Consider the following 14,791-nt stretch of genomic DNA (forward strand, 5'->3'; position numbering starts at 1 on the left):
TCAAAGTTGACGCTCTCAACAGTAGGGGGCGCAAGAGCAGAGATGTCCAAGAGTGTGGAGGTCACTGTTGAGACTATAAAGAAATAACTGTCAGTTTTATGTTCGCACGGGCACAAAAAAAAATACAACTCCTGACTCAGAATGATGATGCACATTCACGTGAATGGATTTTTTTTTTTTTTTTTTTTTTATGAACAAAAGTAATGTCTTTAAACAAGTGACTTTTGTACTGTCTGCATCCCCCAAGTAATACTAAAAGCCTCAATCTTTCTGAAATCATGCATGGTTGAACATTTGAAATGAGCTCGCACATCACCCTCAGGCACTGATTCAGACTTGATTGGGGCAAGGCGAGCTGAAGTGCTTATTTATACAGCTACGTCATTTGGAGGTGGTCCAAAGGGAGGAAAGAGACTGGAAAGATTGCAAAGGGGGGAGAGAACGGAGTGAGGATTTCATTAACCACATTCCATTAATTTGAAAAGTTGATTCCAGGCTAATCAACAAGTTGTCTAATGCACATGCAGTGTGCATGGCGTGTGTTAAAGACACTGTGGGTTAGAGGTTTGAGAGGCAGGCAGGGGGAAGAAAAAAAATCACAAAGCTCCACCAACAATCTATATAATTATCATCATCTGCTGCTTTTCCTCCCTGGGAAAGAAACACTCCATCCATTTGTAGAAATCGCCCGAGGGAACGTTACATCAAAACTAATCATAACGATTAAAATCAGCTTCTCTGCGAGAGGGAGGCAATAGGCAAGTTGGAGGCAGGGGGAGTGAGGGTGTTGTAAATGCAGAAAAAAAAAAGAGAGATTTCTTTATTTGATTTTATAAAAACATAAACTCAACAAAGACTGAGGCAATGCTGCTGTGATCCATTTGCTCGCAGTTTTATTCTGGAGATGGGTTTAGACTGGGGCAGAGACATGAGCTAATTGTATCCTGATCTTTGCCTTGAGGGGTTTCGGAGCCCTGGAGCAAGTATTCTCTGTATTTTCTTCTGTCTACCTTAGCCAAGCTATTGCATTTCTCAGTGGTGTAGGAAGAGAAGCAGATCGTGGGCCAAATCGGAGAGAAAAGGTGCATAAAAAGATACTTTATGCCGCTCTATGTTTCAGGTAAGCGGACATTTATTTGGTTTGCTATTATTTCCGTGGCTGGATGGACTGGGACACAGAGGCGCAGCAGCTTTTACGCATGTGCCAAGCGATTCGAGCAGTACAGTTCTTAAAAATATTTAACCACTTCCTGGCAATTGTTCCTTAGTTAGTGTACGAATGTAAGCGCGTGAGTACATTAAAAGAGGCTCTGGTTAGTCTGGTCTCAGCGAACATCGGATTACACTGCAGTCTTGTCGAGAAAACACTCCACTTATCCACCGTGTGATTTCGCTCCTGGCGCCTTTCAGCTCCGAACACAAGCAGCGTCTCCGTGTCGCCGTATAACTTGCTCCTAAGTTACTCGAACCCGCGTTTGTCGTTTTACACGTTTTCGCTCTCGTTTTTTTCTGTCGTCGGAATCGTTGTTTGGTCGCGAAACAGTTTTGCTTCCTGGCTGCCCTAGATCTTCTAATGAAAGACGCCATTGTGGAGTAATTTTGCCGCAGGCGTTTTTTTCTTATTTCTGTGTAGACACGACGTGGCTTTTTGACACGTCAATGCAGAATCTGTAAATCAGCCTTAAATTCAAGCCGTGGTCGTGTGAAGAATGTCACATTCATGAAGATGAGGACAAAATAAGGGCAAATTCCATCCTTCCCCCGTTCCTCTGTTGCCCGTGCGTAATTCACTCCAAGGTCCGGATGCGAATCGGCAAAATAGAGTTTGCCAAGTCACAATCTGGGTGTATTCCTCACGCGAAAGAGTTTATTGTGTAGTTCAACACCTGCGCACTTCCCTTCATAAGTTTACACTTCTAAAATATGCACTACATCCTTTAGCAAAGCGAGATTGTCCGGACGATTCTCACTCCGGTGCACTGCCGGAAATGTGCCATTTCAAACTGTACTGTTCAACGCGACACGACTGACACAAATCAGTGAAGTTTGGGTCACCTGTGATGAAAGCAGTGATCAGTTTCTCCAGTTTCGGTGGGCGCATGATGAAGCAGTGAGACTGAGATTGTGTCTTCTCAGGACTGGTCGCTTGATGGCGCTGTAACAACAAAGCCACAGCACTGTACAGTATGTACAGCATCTGGACATCTGTTCCCCATTAAAGTAACATTCAACAACCACACTGATGTGGTACGAGACAAAATATTAATAAGCCAAAATCAGTGAGTCTACATCACGTCAGCTCTAAATCAGACGTGCTTGACTAAAACTGGAACTCCTTTGAGGTGAAATGGTGTTATCACGTTTCATATAGCCTTTCCTATTTATGGCCACTCCTGTGCCCTGGGACAGCTACGTCTGTGCCAGTGAACATGCACCAGCGTCTCCAAAAGCCTGCGGCAAAGCGGCACCGATCACACTTCCCTATCTGTGATGTCACTGCTACCACAAAGGGAGTGAGTAGTCCTGCTTGTGATAAAACTTGGGAAATCATTGGAGTTTGGCAAGTGTATGTATGTGCTGCTCTATTATCCCACCTGCTTGGACGTTCGTCCTGAAACGTTGCACTGATTTCCGTGAACGTACGTCTAATGAGAGCACACCTCGAGTCCTTGTGCACTGTTGGTCGCGTGGATCCTCAAACACAGACTGGATCGCCCCAAATCCAGAGACACTGGTTTATCCAGATACTGTAACAAGCAGGTCAGTGTAGTCTCTTTACACTGGTGACTTCTCTTTGCTTCTTAACGGCCTCTTCATCCTCTAGTGTTTTGTTTTTTTTTCCTTTTACAATCAAAGCACTGCTGCATTTTGTGCTCCCCAAACGTTCAGAGCTTCTGCTCTTACTGAGGAAAATGCAGAGAGCTTTAATCTGTGACAAGTGAGTTTGACATGATGCAAGCCACAGGCAATGTTATCTCTATACTCATCAAAGTGCTACATACAGTGCAGCCATATTTTTTTTTTTTTACTCAAACAAAATGGCCTTCTTGCAAAAATGCAGAACTAGTGAACGTGAACTCTAGAGAAATGTGAGGTGTTGTTCGTAAAACAGCTGTTATTGGTCACCTAATCTTGATTCATGTTCATTTTTATTATACAAAGTTAAACATACCTAAGTGGACCACAAGCCGACCCAGGCATTGCTGTTATGACAGTGTCTCTGCCAGCTTTTTTTTTTTCTCTTCCCATTCCAGTCTGCAGTGACTGAAGTTAACCCGAAGTTCTTATTTGTCTGTGTGTGGACATTTGAAACAAATGGCCGTGGGCACCAAAGCAGAGGCAGCCCATCCAGATTATGTAAATACCAGTCTGCCTGCCTCAAACTGAATGTTAATGCTCTGATCTGAAATGCTAATTGTGTCTTGTGAGATATGTCGAAACACTGAAGAGCTGCATTGTGGGATGGGAAATTTTGATGGTTAATTTGTTGTATATTCAAGCCCTTTGATACTCGCTTGCAAGTTTTTGGCGCACTGACAGTTGGTGTGATACTCAATTTTCAAACAAGAGGTTTCGTGTTTGTTACCGCCGTCCTTTTCCAGGAGAGGTCTTTCTGTGACATCCTGGTTATTGAAACGTCTCCGCAAGCTGAGAAAGTACACGTACAATTTGACAAATTTCATTAAACTAGTCGCAAGGAAGACTATATAAGGGCTGTGCTGAATTAAAAATGGCAACAGGTAGGAAGATAAGAGCTAGTGTGTGGCTACATACGGAGACCTACATCACTTACTGATGAACTCTGTGACATTTGAACTGTCTTTGAGACCAGTGTGGAGAAAGAAGGCATAGAATGTTTATAAAAATGGTCGTAGTCCTCTGGTTTGCTACGCAAGTGAAGCCCAGGAGGTATAATGGAAGTAGCAGTTAGCCAGCAGGGAGAATTTGCCTACTTGTCACTTGATTTATAACATCAGTTATGGTCTCAATAGCAAGTTTTTGCGACTTCCTCAATAGAACATGACAGTCAGTTTTGGTAATTGTATTCCCAGTTGAATTAAAGTGGACAATAAACAGCACATAGGAATCAGTGTGATTGACAGTTAACAGTTAATTTTGTGAACTGCCCGTATTCAAAATCTGTCACGGTGCCGCTCGAACCGCACCGACGCTGCGCATAGGATCGTTGCTTCCAACAACTCAGAGTGATTTTTCTCGATATAAGTGCACATTCCCGCCACCTGTTACCCCCACACCACCACCTCGCACCCACCCAGCCGCCCTGCTCTCTTTCACTCTCTTCCCTCTCCCTTGCAATTTTCCATAATGCCTTACAGATTTTACACTCAATCCACCTTTGCAATGACAAGGCTTTGAGGAAATCCAATTCCACCAAGCTGTTTTCAGAACTTACTCTCCACAGGCACACACACACACACACACACACCATCTCCTCAAATTAGTCAGGGAACAAATTACCTGCATTCTGAGTGTGATCCCACGCACTTTGCCGGCTGCCTTACACAGGTCCCCTTTTGAAGAGCAGCCATGTGATTTCTCTCTCTTTTTGCCCTTCAGGCCCCTTTTGAGTTGAATTTTAAAACTATGTATGGCTGCTGCCTGCGCTTATCAGCGCGTGCACAAGCGGCATGCAAATCAGACCAGGATCACACACAACCACATTGGAGGCCTACACTCAAAGGCAAGCTTAATTGCTAATTGGGTAGCTAGGTGTGAAACTCACACTGCCAATGAGGCGCAGGGATGTGGATGTTTTAAGGCCAGTGGTTGAACTAATTAATTTTAATCTGAATGTTATGAGAATTTTGTGGATTGCCTGCATTCAAGAGAGTGCTGTGGCAGTACTTTTGACAGCAATTGGACATGTGGTCTGGTTTTATACACTGTGATTCATTAGTGTGGTGGCTTTGCTATGTGCACATGTGGTCATCAGGTGTCGTAGAGTAAAGTTAAAAAAAAACAAAAAAAAAACGTCAATCTGAGGAAGTGGAGAAAAATACTTCAGGGTGCTTTTTTTGTGAGTGGAAAGATCACGATGAGTTTGGTGTCTCATGAATGAAGGTGGAAGGTAAATGGGGCATTATGTCCATGTCAAGTCAAGTCAGCTTCATTTATATAGCAAAGTTCACACAGAGGTAAAATCACAGACGTTAACAAACACATTACCAGACGTGAAAGACACAACTAAAAAGGTTCCTGCGCGTAAATGCTCGTCCCTTCTTTCTTTCTTTATTATAACAGAAACTGCCAGCTGCAAGGTTGAAAGTTTAAAGTTTACTTTTGAAAATAGATACCTGATTTTCCCTGAGTGTTTTTTTATTGTTTTATGTGACCCATGGCATCACCGCTCAGTCAAAAGTGTATAATATTCATTTGAGTTGCAATTTCTGTAGTATCTTATTTTCATACATTCTTCATAATTTTGCAGAAAATTGGTCTAGTAAACATTTGTGTAAGTAAGTACAAGATTTGCCACTGTAATGTAATTACTTTTTCAATGAATCATAACGGGGTGCCCTTGTAGTCATTTGAGCCCCTGAAATGTCTGTGCACGCCAGTGGTAATACGCTCAGTCCTTTACTGTACCGACAGCCCGTGAAGTGCTTTGAGTACTGGTTTGGTGTGCTGTATCCAGATGTTTGAGTGGGTTAGTGTCTCCCCTTTTTTTTCCACGGACTACACTCTAGACTCTGCGGGACTGTTGCTGTGGTGAATGATGAAGCCGAGTTTGACAACAGCCGCTGAATCACTGCTCCAAAAAGGCAAAGGTCAGCTGCGGCAGGTCCAGATGTGCGCACTGACCCGACCCCCATGCGCAACCAAGACCATGACATTATGTTAAGCAGCGTTTGGTTTGTTCTGAAAATGCGGCGCACACATAGGCTACCTGCCGCTGAAAGAGCGACAGCCCAGAAGAGCCGCGGGCGCTACAATGCTAATGTTGTCGGGGGCTTTGACTTCTCCCAGCCATTTCTGCAAAGACGCCGCTCCGTGTGACAACAGCCGCGGCTCCCGCTCTTCCCCCGGTGCTCTCGCTCTGCGCCTCCCCACATTTGGCAGGTGTGTTCGGAGGAGAAGAAGAAGAAAAAAAGAAAAGAAAGAAAAATAAGAAGAAGAAGCCAAACCGCGTCACACGTCTGCTCACCTCAAAGTCTGCGCGCTAATGGACGAGACGGATATCATGGACTTAACGCATCAGAAAGCGAGGAAGCGACCGCGTCCAATCAGTTCTGCGGATGAGTCCGTGCACGCGTCCCTCAAACGGCTTCCCATCCGCGCGGCGGAGAACAGGGAGCCCACGCTGATGTTCGCCGTCAGAGCCGGGGAGCCTGTTCCCGCTGCGTCTCTCAAGCAAAATGATCATTCGCTGACTTCGTCTCCAACCGCAATGATGCCGACGCAGGTAAAAGCGTCAAGTCCGATTTAGAGTCTCTGGAGAAGGAAAGAGGAACAAACTGAAAATCTGTTCGAGACTTTTTTTTTTTTTTTGCTGCTGTGCATTATATTGATTTCAACGTGTGACTAGATTTCCCTGCTGCCCTTAAATGCAGAGTGCATCTTTTTAAAGTCATTTCATCATTCTTTTGCCCCCATGTTTGCGCCTGAATCCTTAGTGAAAGAGACGATGCGTCGTTTTCTCTCTTTTCACTAAAACTTTTGGGGCTTGAAGTCATTCTCCTCTGAAATAGTCTCCTAATGGTGTTTGTAGGTTAACAGGAGACAGTTTCTCCAAAATCCTATTACAGTATTCAAATGAAAGAGTCATTAATGCTCATTTCATGTGCAATTTCTGATCCAAATTAATTTGGCTGAGGAGATTATGGCCCTCAGGAGTGTGCTCTGTGGCAACATTCAGGTCAAGGTCAGGCTGCTCTAACTTTGCAGAGGAAATTCTTCCATTTTACTCTCCAGACAGTGGAGTGTTACACATATACATACTGAGATGTTTGTGGCAAAATATTCAAAGTGCATTTGCAGGAGTAATAATTTAAAAAAAAAAAGATGCCTTTTTTCCATCAATCAAACTTGCACATGTCTTAATACTTTCATTCCCTTGTGTGTTTTGGAACAGGATAATCGCTCCAGCATGTCCAGGCCCATGATCACACGGTCACCAGTGTCTCCATTGAGTAACCAGGGCATCCCCACACCTGCACAGCTCACCAAGTCCAACGCCCCTGTGCACATCGATGTGGGTGGACACATGTACACCAGTAGTCTGGCCACCTTAACTAAATTCCCAGAGTCCCGGTGAGTCTGCTCTACCGTGCTTGTGTGCTCTTAGCGTGTCGAGGGGCTCAAGTTTTCACGTTTCCGCCACTACTGATTGTGAGCGTGTTACGTCGTGCTTGTAATAGAAAACAATACCATGAAATGAAATTCGCTGTGTTTTACTGGGAGTTAAGTTTAGTCAAGGAAATGTTTTGTCACTGTCCTGGTTTAGGTTCAACGTGACATCAAACAGGCAAATTTTACATCTCGTTAGTTCTTTGATCAAATATTTGCTCCACGTATCTTCCGCATAATTTGCCGTAGGATTTATCAGGTAGAGTGTAAAGCCCACAGTTATTTTTGAGCAGTAAACAAATTGTAGGAGCTTCAAGTGCAGAAAACAGCATTCAGACAAAAGCAAATTGGTTATTCTGACAGATGTCACGTCAGCAGTAAAGGGCCACAGGGCATGGGGCCATCTGGAGGCTGGGAGGCTGCACTGTCGCTCCAAGCGCAGGCCTGAGGGCGACTGGCTCCCTGCCTGGGGCAACCGACTACCAGCTGGGCCTGACCTCTCCAGACCAACTCTGCTCTTAATCTTCTCTTCTCCTTTTCTTTCCGTCTGTCTGTGATTATTCTCCTTCTGTCTTTCTTTGGATCACCCCTTTCTTCCTGGTTTATTCTTGTACGAGTCTTGGTAATGTTTGTATGTCTGCGTGAAAGCGTGAAAAAGAATTGAAAGACTGCGATTATTTATTAAAAACAATCACGTTCCATTCATTCATTGACAGACTTCTTTTGTGGCAGTGAAGATGCAAAAATGACAAGTCGTTTATTACGAATTATGAATCACACCACAACCGCAGTAAAATAATCACAATACGATTATTTTGATAGTCGCATTGTGCAATCGCGCAGCTCTGGTGTGATAAATATATCAGAGCTTGGTAAAGCTGTCACACTGCTTTACACATTCTTATAAATTATTGAGTCTCTACTCTCTCTCTCTCTTTTTCATTATCCTGCAATTCCATTGTACTCAGGGTGCAGGAAACCGACTCATCAGCTGCAGCGTGATACACTAGCAATTATGTTTTCATTAACTTTTGTTAATGTTGATATTTTCCCCCCTCTCCTTCCTTCCCTGCCTCACCCTCCGCTCCCTCCTGTCTGTGTGGGTAGAATCGGTCGTCTCTTTGATGGCACAGAGCCTATAGTCCTGGACAGCCTGAAGCAGCACTACTTCATTGACAGGGATGGACACATGTTCCGCTACATCCTCAACTTCCTCAGGACGTCCAAGCTGCTCATCCCAGACGACTTCAAAGTGAGTGGATGTCCATCCGAGAAACTGTGAATTCCCATTAGCCAGTCAGCACTCCTACAACTCAACGCACACACACACACACAATGCATGCTAAGGCCACACGCGGTGCTTTCGGTCACTGGTCCCCCGTGAATTGCTGAATATGCTATATCGTTTTCACTTTCAAACAAAGCTCAACCGTGATGCGTTTGCTCATCACGAGACGCACTTCGACGTCCTCTGGCCGAGTGTTCCTTAAGATACTTGGAGGAAGAAACCAGCTTTGAACAAGGTCGAGTACATAAATGCTGCAGCTCGAGGAAGCACAGTCCTTCACCGCTCTTATGTTCTCGTCCAGGGTGAGCTTCACTGTATGTGACACATTAAGCTTTCTGTCTTTTTTTACTTTTTTATTATTTTTTTTTTTACATTTAGCCAGTAATTACTTAGCTTGCCCCGGGAGAAAACAAATAACCACATTATCTGATGGACTGCCCACAGTGTGACTCAATCAGTGGAAAGTATGTCAGCTAAAATAAGCAAAGACAAAAGACAGGCTCAAGTTCAGGCTAAGGCCACTTTCACATTGGGTAGACTTTGACAGGAGCATGAGAAATTGTGAACTTGTGTGATTTTAGGCCCTGCAGTCCCGCGGGTAAAGGATTTCCTCCTCTACCCACACGCTACCCTGTGTTACATGTCACACCGAATCTCATCCTCTCAGTGTTTTTTTTTTCTTTTTTTTTTAATTTTGTCTTAATGGTGTCTTGGCATAGGGTCTGGACAGTGGTTTCAACATTCTCTGCTATTTCTTTTTATTCAACCATTACAGAACTTATTAAGTTCTCCTTTTTATGGTATAGTAAGATTTACTGTAAGCTGGATTTAGCTAGAAGCTCAGTGCGGCCTATCCTGATATGCAGGGAATGTAAGTTTAAAGGAGTTTCTGAGCTTTGTTTTTACAAAGAAATGCATTTGAGTCTTGTATTGTACTTTATTATATAATAGCCATCCATTTTTGACTCTAGATTAATTAAACTAAAGACAATAAGCCACCAACAAGTGTGAAACCTGTTTTGGATCAAACATTTTGGTATTAATGTACTAATGTTACTGTAGATGACCAACTACAGTTTATTCATATGGTCACAAAGTCACACACAGTGCTCCTCTCCGGTCTCCTTCAGGATTACAGTCTGCTGTATGAGGAGGCGCGGTACTTCCAGCTGCAGCCCATGCTCGCAGAGCTGGAGCGCTGGCGCCAGGACCAGGAGCTGAGCCGAGTGTCTCGCCCCTGCGAGTGTTTGGTGGTGCGCGTCGCGCCCGACCTGGGCGAGAGGATCACGCTCAGCGGTGACAAGGCCCTGATCGAAGACGTGTTCCCAGAGATCGGCGACGTCATGTGCAACTCCGTCAACGCCGGCTGGAACCATGACTCCACGCACGTCATCCGCTTCCCACTCAACGGATACTGCCACCTCAACTCTGTCCAGGTAATAATAAGTTAGTTATGGCTGTTATTTACAGTGAGTTGTTTTTACTTTAATAAGTATAAAAGTGCAAGGGATAGATATATATATAAGTAATAATGATTACAAAGTTGTAAAGATAGTTGTAAAGATAACGATAGATTTTTTTTTTATCTAATCAAATCATGTGAACAGCCTAGCAGAAAATAAGGTCTTTGATGAGTTCATCAAAGCATCAGTTTAGCCAACCATCATTATACAAGTCTACCACCATCTTTGCTTCTCTGTGGTCTGACTGGAATAATGATTTGTATTTTGTCGGTCAGATACTGTGGGGGGGTTTTTTCTCCTCATGTTTCCCATTGCTCTTAAGAGATTTCATTCCACACAATCACAGGATCCCATGCATCTGTAGACTGTGGCATCGTGTAATTCTTAATACAAACTGTAAACTGCAGCTCCTGCATTCAAGACATTGCACTTGACCATGATTTAGTTATAATATTTCAAAAAACATGTTCAGCCCTGGCGAGTCGTACAACATTGATGAGCAAACTGGGAGGAAAACTGGCCGCCAGTAAGAGGGAGTAGGAAATTCAGGATGCAGTGATGAGCTTGTTGGATTCAAATGCTCTCATCACCAAATCAAAGTTAAAAACTTTATTTTGCCATTGTTGTCTTGAATATCTTATAAGGTGTTAGGAAAGTTTTTACAGGTAAGTTGTAAGGGAGCATAACAGTAACTCGACTTTCATTATTTAAACATGGAAAGGATTTTATATTACCCCATTTAAGGCATCAGCTTCAAGGGCCGAACCATATTTGTAAATCTACGAGAAAACTTGTAAATTCCGTACAAAGAGTGAAATTCAGGACAGACGCGGGTTCTCTCAGGGTACTCCAGCTTCATCCCAATGTCCAAAAACATGTAAATTTGGGGATTAGGTAAGAATGTGAGAGTGAATGGTTTGTTTCTGTGTGTTGACCCTGCAATGGACTGACAACAAGTCCAGGGTGTACCCCGCCTTAAACCCCCCACGACCCTCATGTTTAGGATAGAGCCGTAGAAATTGAACGAGTGAGTGAGTAAAATTCAACTTTAATATTCAGCATGCATTTGGCAATACTAAATTTCTCTAATGATATATTGATTTTTCCACTGATTCATTGATGTAAGATCCTCTAATAGGCATGAATAAGTGATAGGTGGAGGGGGTATTTAAAAATATATCACATGGATCTGGACTGTGTCTCCATCTGAGGAAACAAAATCTCCATCTTCTTCCCAAAACACACACAAACAAACAAACCCTTCTCTGAAGTATGTGAGTCGTGGAGAGCGAGCAAGAGAGTGAGCATGCTCCCTGGCAGGTTGTCCCCAGGCGGGGCCCATAATCCTGTTTGGTTATTAAAGCACGCCGGCGGTGGATGCTGTATCTGCGGCTAATGGAGGCAGGGCGGGGGGTTGAGAGAAGGCAGGGGTGCATAGAAAGCTGCCAGCAGTAGGGGGACCTTTGTAGTTTTGGCGGAGGCTTGGGCCTGGGGGCTGGGGGAGAGAAATGGGGAGAGGGGATTTTGCGGCCCACACTGAGCCAAGTGGCAGAGAGAGAAAGCCTCACTGCTCCCTGGGGCCTATTCGATGGAATGTGATCCTACAGCCCCCCTGGACACGTCTGTAGATGTCTGCAAGGCTGCAAGATCAGAAACAGCTACACAGCGAGAGAGACAGACAGACAGAGAGAGAGAGAGTGGGACATGTAGCCTAGAAAACAATGTAATAAGAGGCTCTTAGTTTTGCCGAAGTCCCATCCAAATTCCCATCACATGCCGTATGTTGCTGCACCTTAGTCCCGAAGCTGTTTCCAGTGCTAGACTCAGTCATTAGTATAAAAGTGCAGAAGAGTGCAGTCAGTCTATGGTCGTCAGTTTTGCAGTAATTAACAAAAGGTCGTATGTTGACTTGTAGAGCTCCACGACTGACCATCAAAGTAAGAGGAACTTTAAAAGTGTATTCCAATACAGTTACTTATTACCTGTTCAACAATGTAGTTAACAACCTAATCCAAGTACCACAATACTGAAGTAATCGAACTTGAGTACGTTCTGTACCTCAATACAACTGCAAATAGGGACGAGAGAAAAGAAATATCAATAAGATCACTTTTACAACAGAACAATGTGACCTTTGAAAATTAAGTGGGGAACCAAAAATGTGTCCTTCAGTGTTCAGTGTATTTTTTAAGAAAAGCGTGCTTTTCATTAAACAAATTCAGCCAGTAGCCTTCAGATATCCAGTGAAAGGGCACTACGCGTGACTTTAACACCAATGGCACACTTTACAAAGCAAAAATAAAACCTGCTTCTTTACAAGGCAAATGGGAAAGGCTCCGTTTTAGTTTCTCGAATGCGAAGCAGGAACGAGGAAAAAGTTATGAATCCATGCCAATGATATACATTTTTTATTAAATGTAACGGTAATCTGATCACGTTTTTTTCTCCTGTAACTATACCGGAATACAGTTACCTTGTTTTTGTATCCTAATTATGTTACGCCGTTCCATGTATTCTGTTACTCTCCAAACCTGAATAACTGAGGAGCAGATATACCTCATTCTCCCATGGTCAAAAAACATCCCATTTAAACTAGTTTAATAGGCATTCACTCCTGAGTCAAGTTTTTTACCAGCTTTGGCTCCAATTGGCATTAGCATGGCTGTTAGCATAGCCATTAGCGAACCATACTTTTTACAACTTGGGACAACACTCAGTAGATTTTATTTCTTGAATTGAAACAAACCACAGAGTTATTTAAAGAGTACCCAAAGCATAATATTCAAATTAGTATGGTGTTGTTGTTTTTTTCTTCCCCCAACTTTGTTTTTGTTTCATCACAGGACAGACCAACCACTGGCTACACCCCCTAATTTTAACGTGAAAGAAGCTAAAGAGTGCTAACGATGCTTTATTCCCCTGTATGCGTGTCACTCTGACATTCTCCTTTGTCTCTGAATTCCACCTTTTTCAGGTTCTAGAGCGTCTCCAGCAACGCGGCTTCGAGATCGCTGGCTCCTGTGGCGGAGGCGTAGACTCGTCCCAATTCAGTGAGTACGTTCTGAGGAGGGAACTGAGGAGGACGGTTCAGCGGGGACCAAATTCACACAGGATAAAGCAAGAACAGCTGGACTAGAATACTACTACTCCCAAGCAGTAGGGGGTGCTATACTTTTCTGTGGCAGCCATAAAGCTCGACGCTGCAGGGCTCTGTGGACTCTGGTTTTTTTTGTTGATTTTTTTTTTTTCATTTCCTTGTTGATGTTTTTGTTTTCTTAAACTGAGAAACATCTAGAGAATTTAAAAAAAAGAGAGATTTTTTTTGCCATAAGAAGATACAAGACATTTGATAAGTTTGAGATTGCGAGGACATTTGTGATTGTCTAGCCCCCCCATAAACCAATTTAAAAAAGGATTTATATATGCTGGATCCACCAAAACAAAGTTTGTTTTAAAACTTGGAACCTACATTAGGTTGAATATGATTTCTATTATACCCATATAAATAAAAAGAAAAGGCTATTATCTCTTATGTAGTTTGTTGCATAGTCACCAGTGACTTGATTTTGTTGTCTCACTGGCAAATTGGCTGTTTGAGAGTGTGTGGTTATCCCTCGACGTAAAAAAAAGGTCACTAATGTGTTGCTTACAGTACAGAATGTCTCAGTTGTCATAAACACTTTAAAGAAAGCATCCTCTTTCACAATTAACATGATGATGAATATTGTGATACAAATGAAGTGTTTTTTTTTGTTTTGTTTTTTTTAACTGTAATAGAAGTTTATTGGATTATACCATACAATATAGTTGACATTAGTATCATCAAAATTTAGCATTAATTGCCATTTATATGCAGCAAAGGAAATCATTTAGTAAATTATTATGTTCCACCATTTGCCTCTTCGGGGAGTATGAACTACTAACTCCATGGGAATTATTTAATTGGATCATGATGCCCCTCTGAGTTATGGCCTGTAAATTGTTTCATTGTATATGTGTTTGTGTTTTTTACATTGAATCTTTTTAAAGCAAATTGTTGCCTCAGACATGACTGAACTGATTAAAAGCTTATTGTACTACCCACACCAAGATCACTTTTGTTTGTAGCACACATTGATATGAAGTTGGATTTAAAGTATGTCTAAGATGACTGACACAGCTACACACCCTAGATATGAGTGAAGAGGTAGAGGGGGAAAAGAAAGAAGAGAGAAATAAATCTCAATCTCAGCTGTCATGGTGTCTGTTCGCTGTTTTTTACATTGCTGTAGGGACTACTTTCACATTCGCTATGTCTGACCTGTGCTAAATTTGAACCACTGTGGCAAGATAATAGTGTATTCCTTGAACTGTTTTCTGAAATCTCTTTGTGGCATCCTGAATTGGTTTAATGGCAAAATATTTTACATTGTTTGAGTTCTCTACAACCAAGAGGTAAAGATAACTTTACCAAGGCAATATTGTACCTTTTGCGGATTTATTCTGGTGCATCAGAGGTGACTTGGGGGCATTCTTTACTTAGTTTTATTGAATAAAGACGACTTCTCCGCGCAAGTCCTGTCAGTTGCGTCTTCACATCCCTGCAGGGTCAAAATCTAAAGTGAAATCCCACATGGAGCTCTGTCGTCTTCATCGCTTTTGGCAGAATCTCCACTTACTTTGGCTATCTACGGTTTATGCTATACGTCTCCCTTTCAGGCCTCCTCGCCCTAGATTCCCCTTTGACTCACTG

At 42.8% G+C, this 14,791-nt stretch overlaps 1 protein-coding gene across 2 annotated transcripts; it reads left to right on the forward strand.

Moving 5' to 3' along the window:
• The first annotated feature begins 795 nt into the window (after positions 1-795).
• Positions 796-14,144, forward strand: kctd1 (potassium channel tetramerization domain containing 1). Of its 2 annotated transcripts, none has more exons than XM_044042757.1 (5): positions 796-1,120; positions 7,094-7,272; positions 8,416-8,560; positions 9,727-10,032; positions 13,034-14,144. In XM_044042757.1, exons 1-5 carry the CDS (start codon positions 1,112-1,114, stop codon positions 13,193-13,195), a joined length of 801 nt encoding a protein of 266 aa, XP_043898692.1. In that variant the 5' UTR covers positions 796-1,111; the 3' UTR covers positions 13,196-14,144. The 2 variants fall into 2 exon arrangements, with proteins under 2 accessions (XP_043898692.1, XP_043898684.1); XM_044042749.1 differs by lacking the exon at positions 796-1,120 and adding an exon at positions 5,234-6,424.
• The last annotated feature ends 647 nt before the right edge of the window (positions 14,145-14,791 follow it).

This window comes from Solea senegalensis, linkage group LG1 (genome assembly GCF_019176455.1).
Source record: "Solea senegalensis isolate Sse05_10M linkage group LG1, IFAPA_SoseM_1, whole genome shotgun sequence".
Lineage (NCBI taxonomy): Eukaryota > Metazoa > Chordata > Actinopteri > Pleuronectiformes > Soleidae > Solea > Solea senegalensis.

What these genes read in the sequence shown, in the direction of transcription:
- kctd1 (XM_044042749.1), top strand. Translation starts at nt 6,185, where the DNA reads ATGGACGAGACGGATATCATGGACTTAACGCATCAGAAAGCGAGGAAG. An exon ending in ACTAAATTCCCAGAGTCCCG is followed by an intron (nt 7,273 to 8,415) that starts GTGAGTCTGCTC and finishes CTGTGTGGGTAG; the next exon opens with AATCGGTCGTCTCTTTGATG. An exon ending in TCATCCCAGACGACTTCAAA is followed by an intron (nt 8,561 to 9,726) that starts GTGAGTGGATGT and finishes GGTCTCCTTCAG; the next exon opens with GATTACAGTCTGCTGTATGA.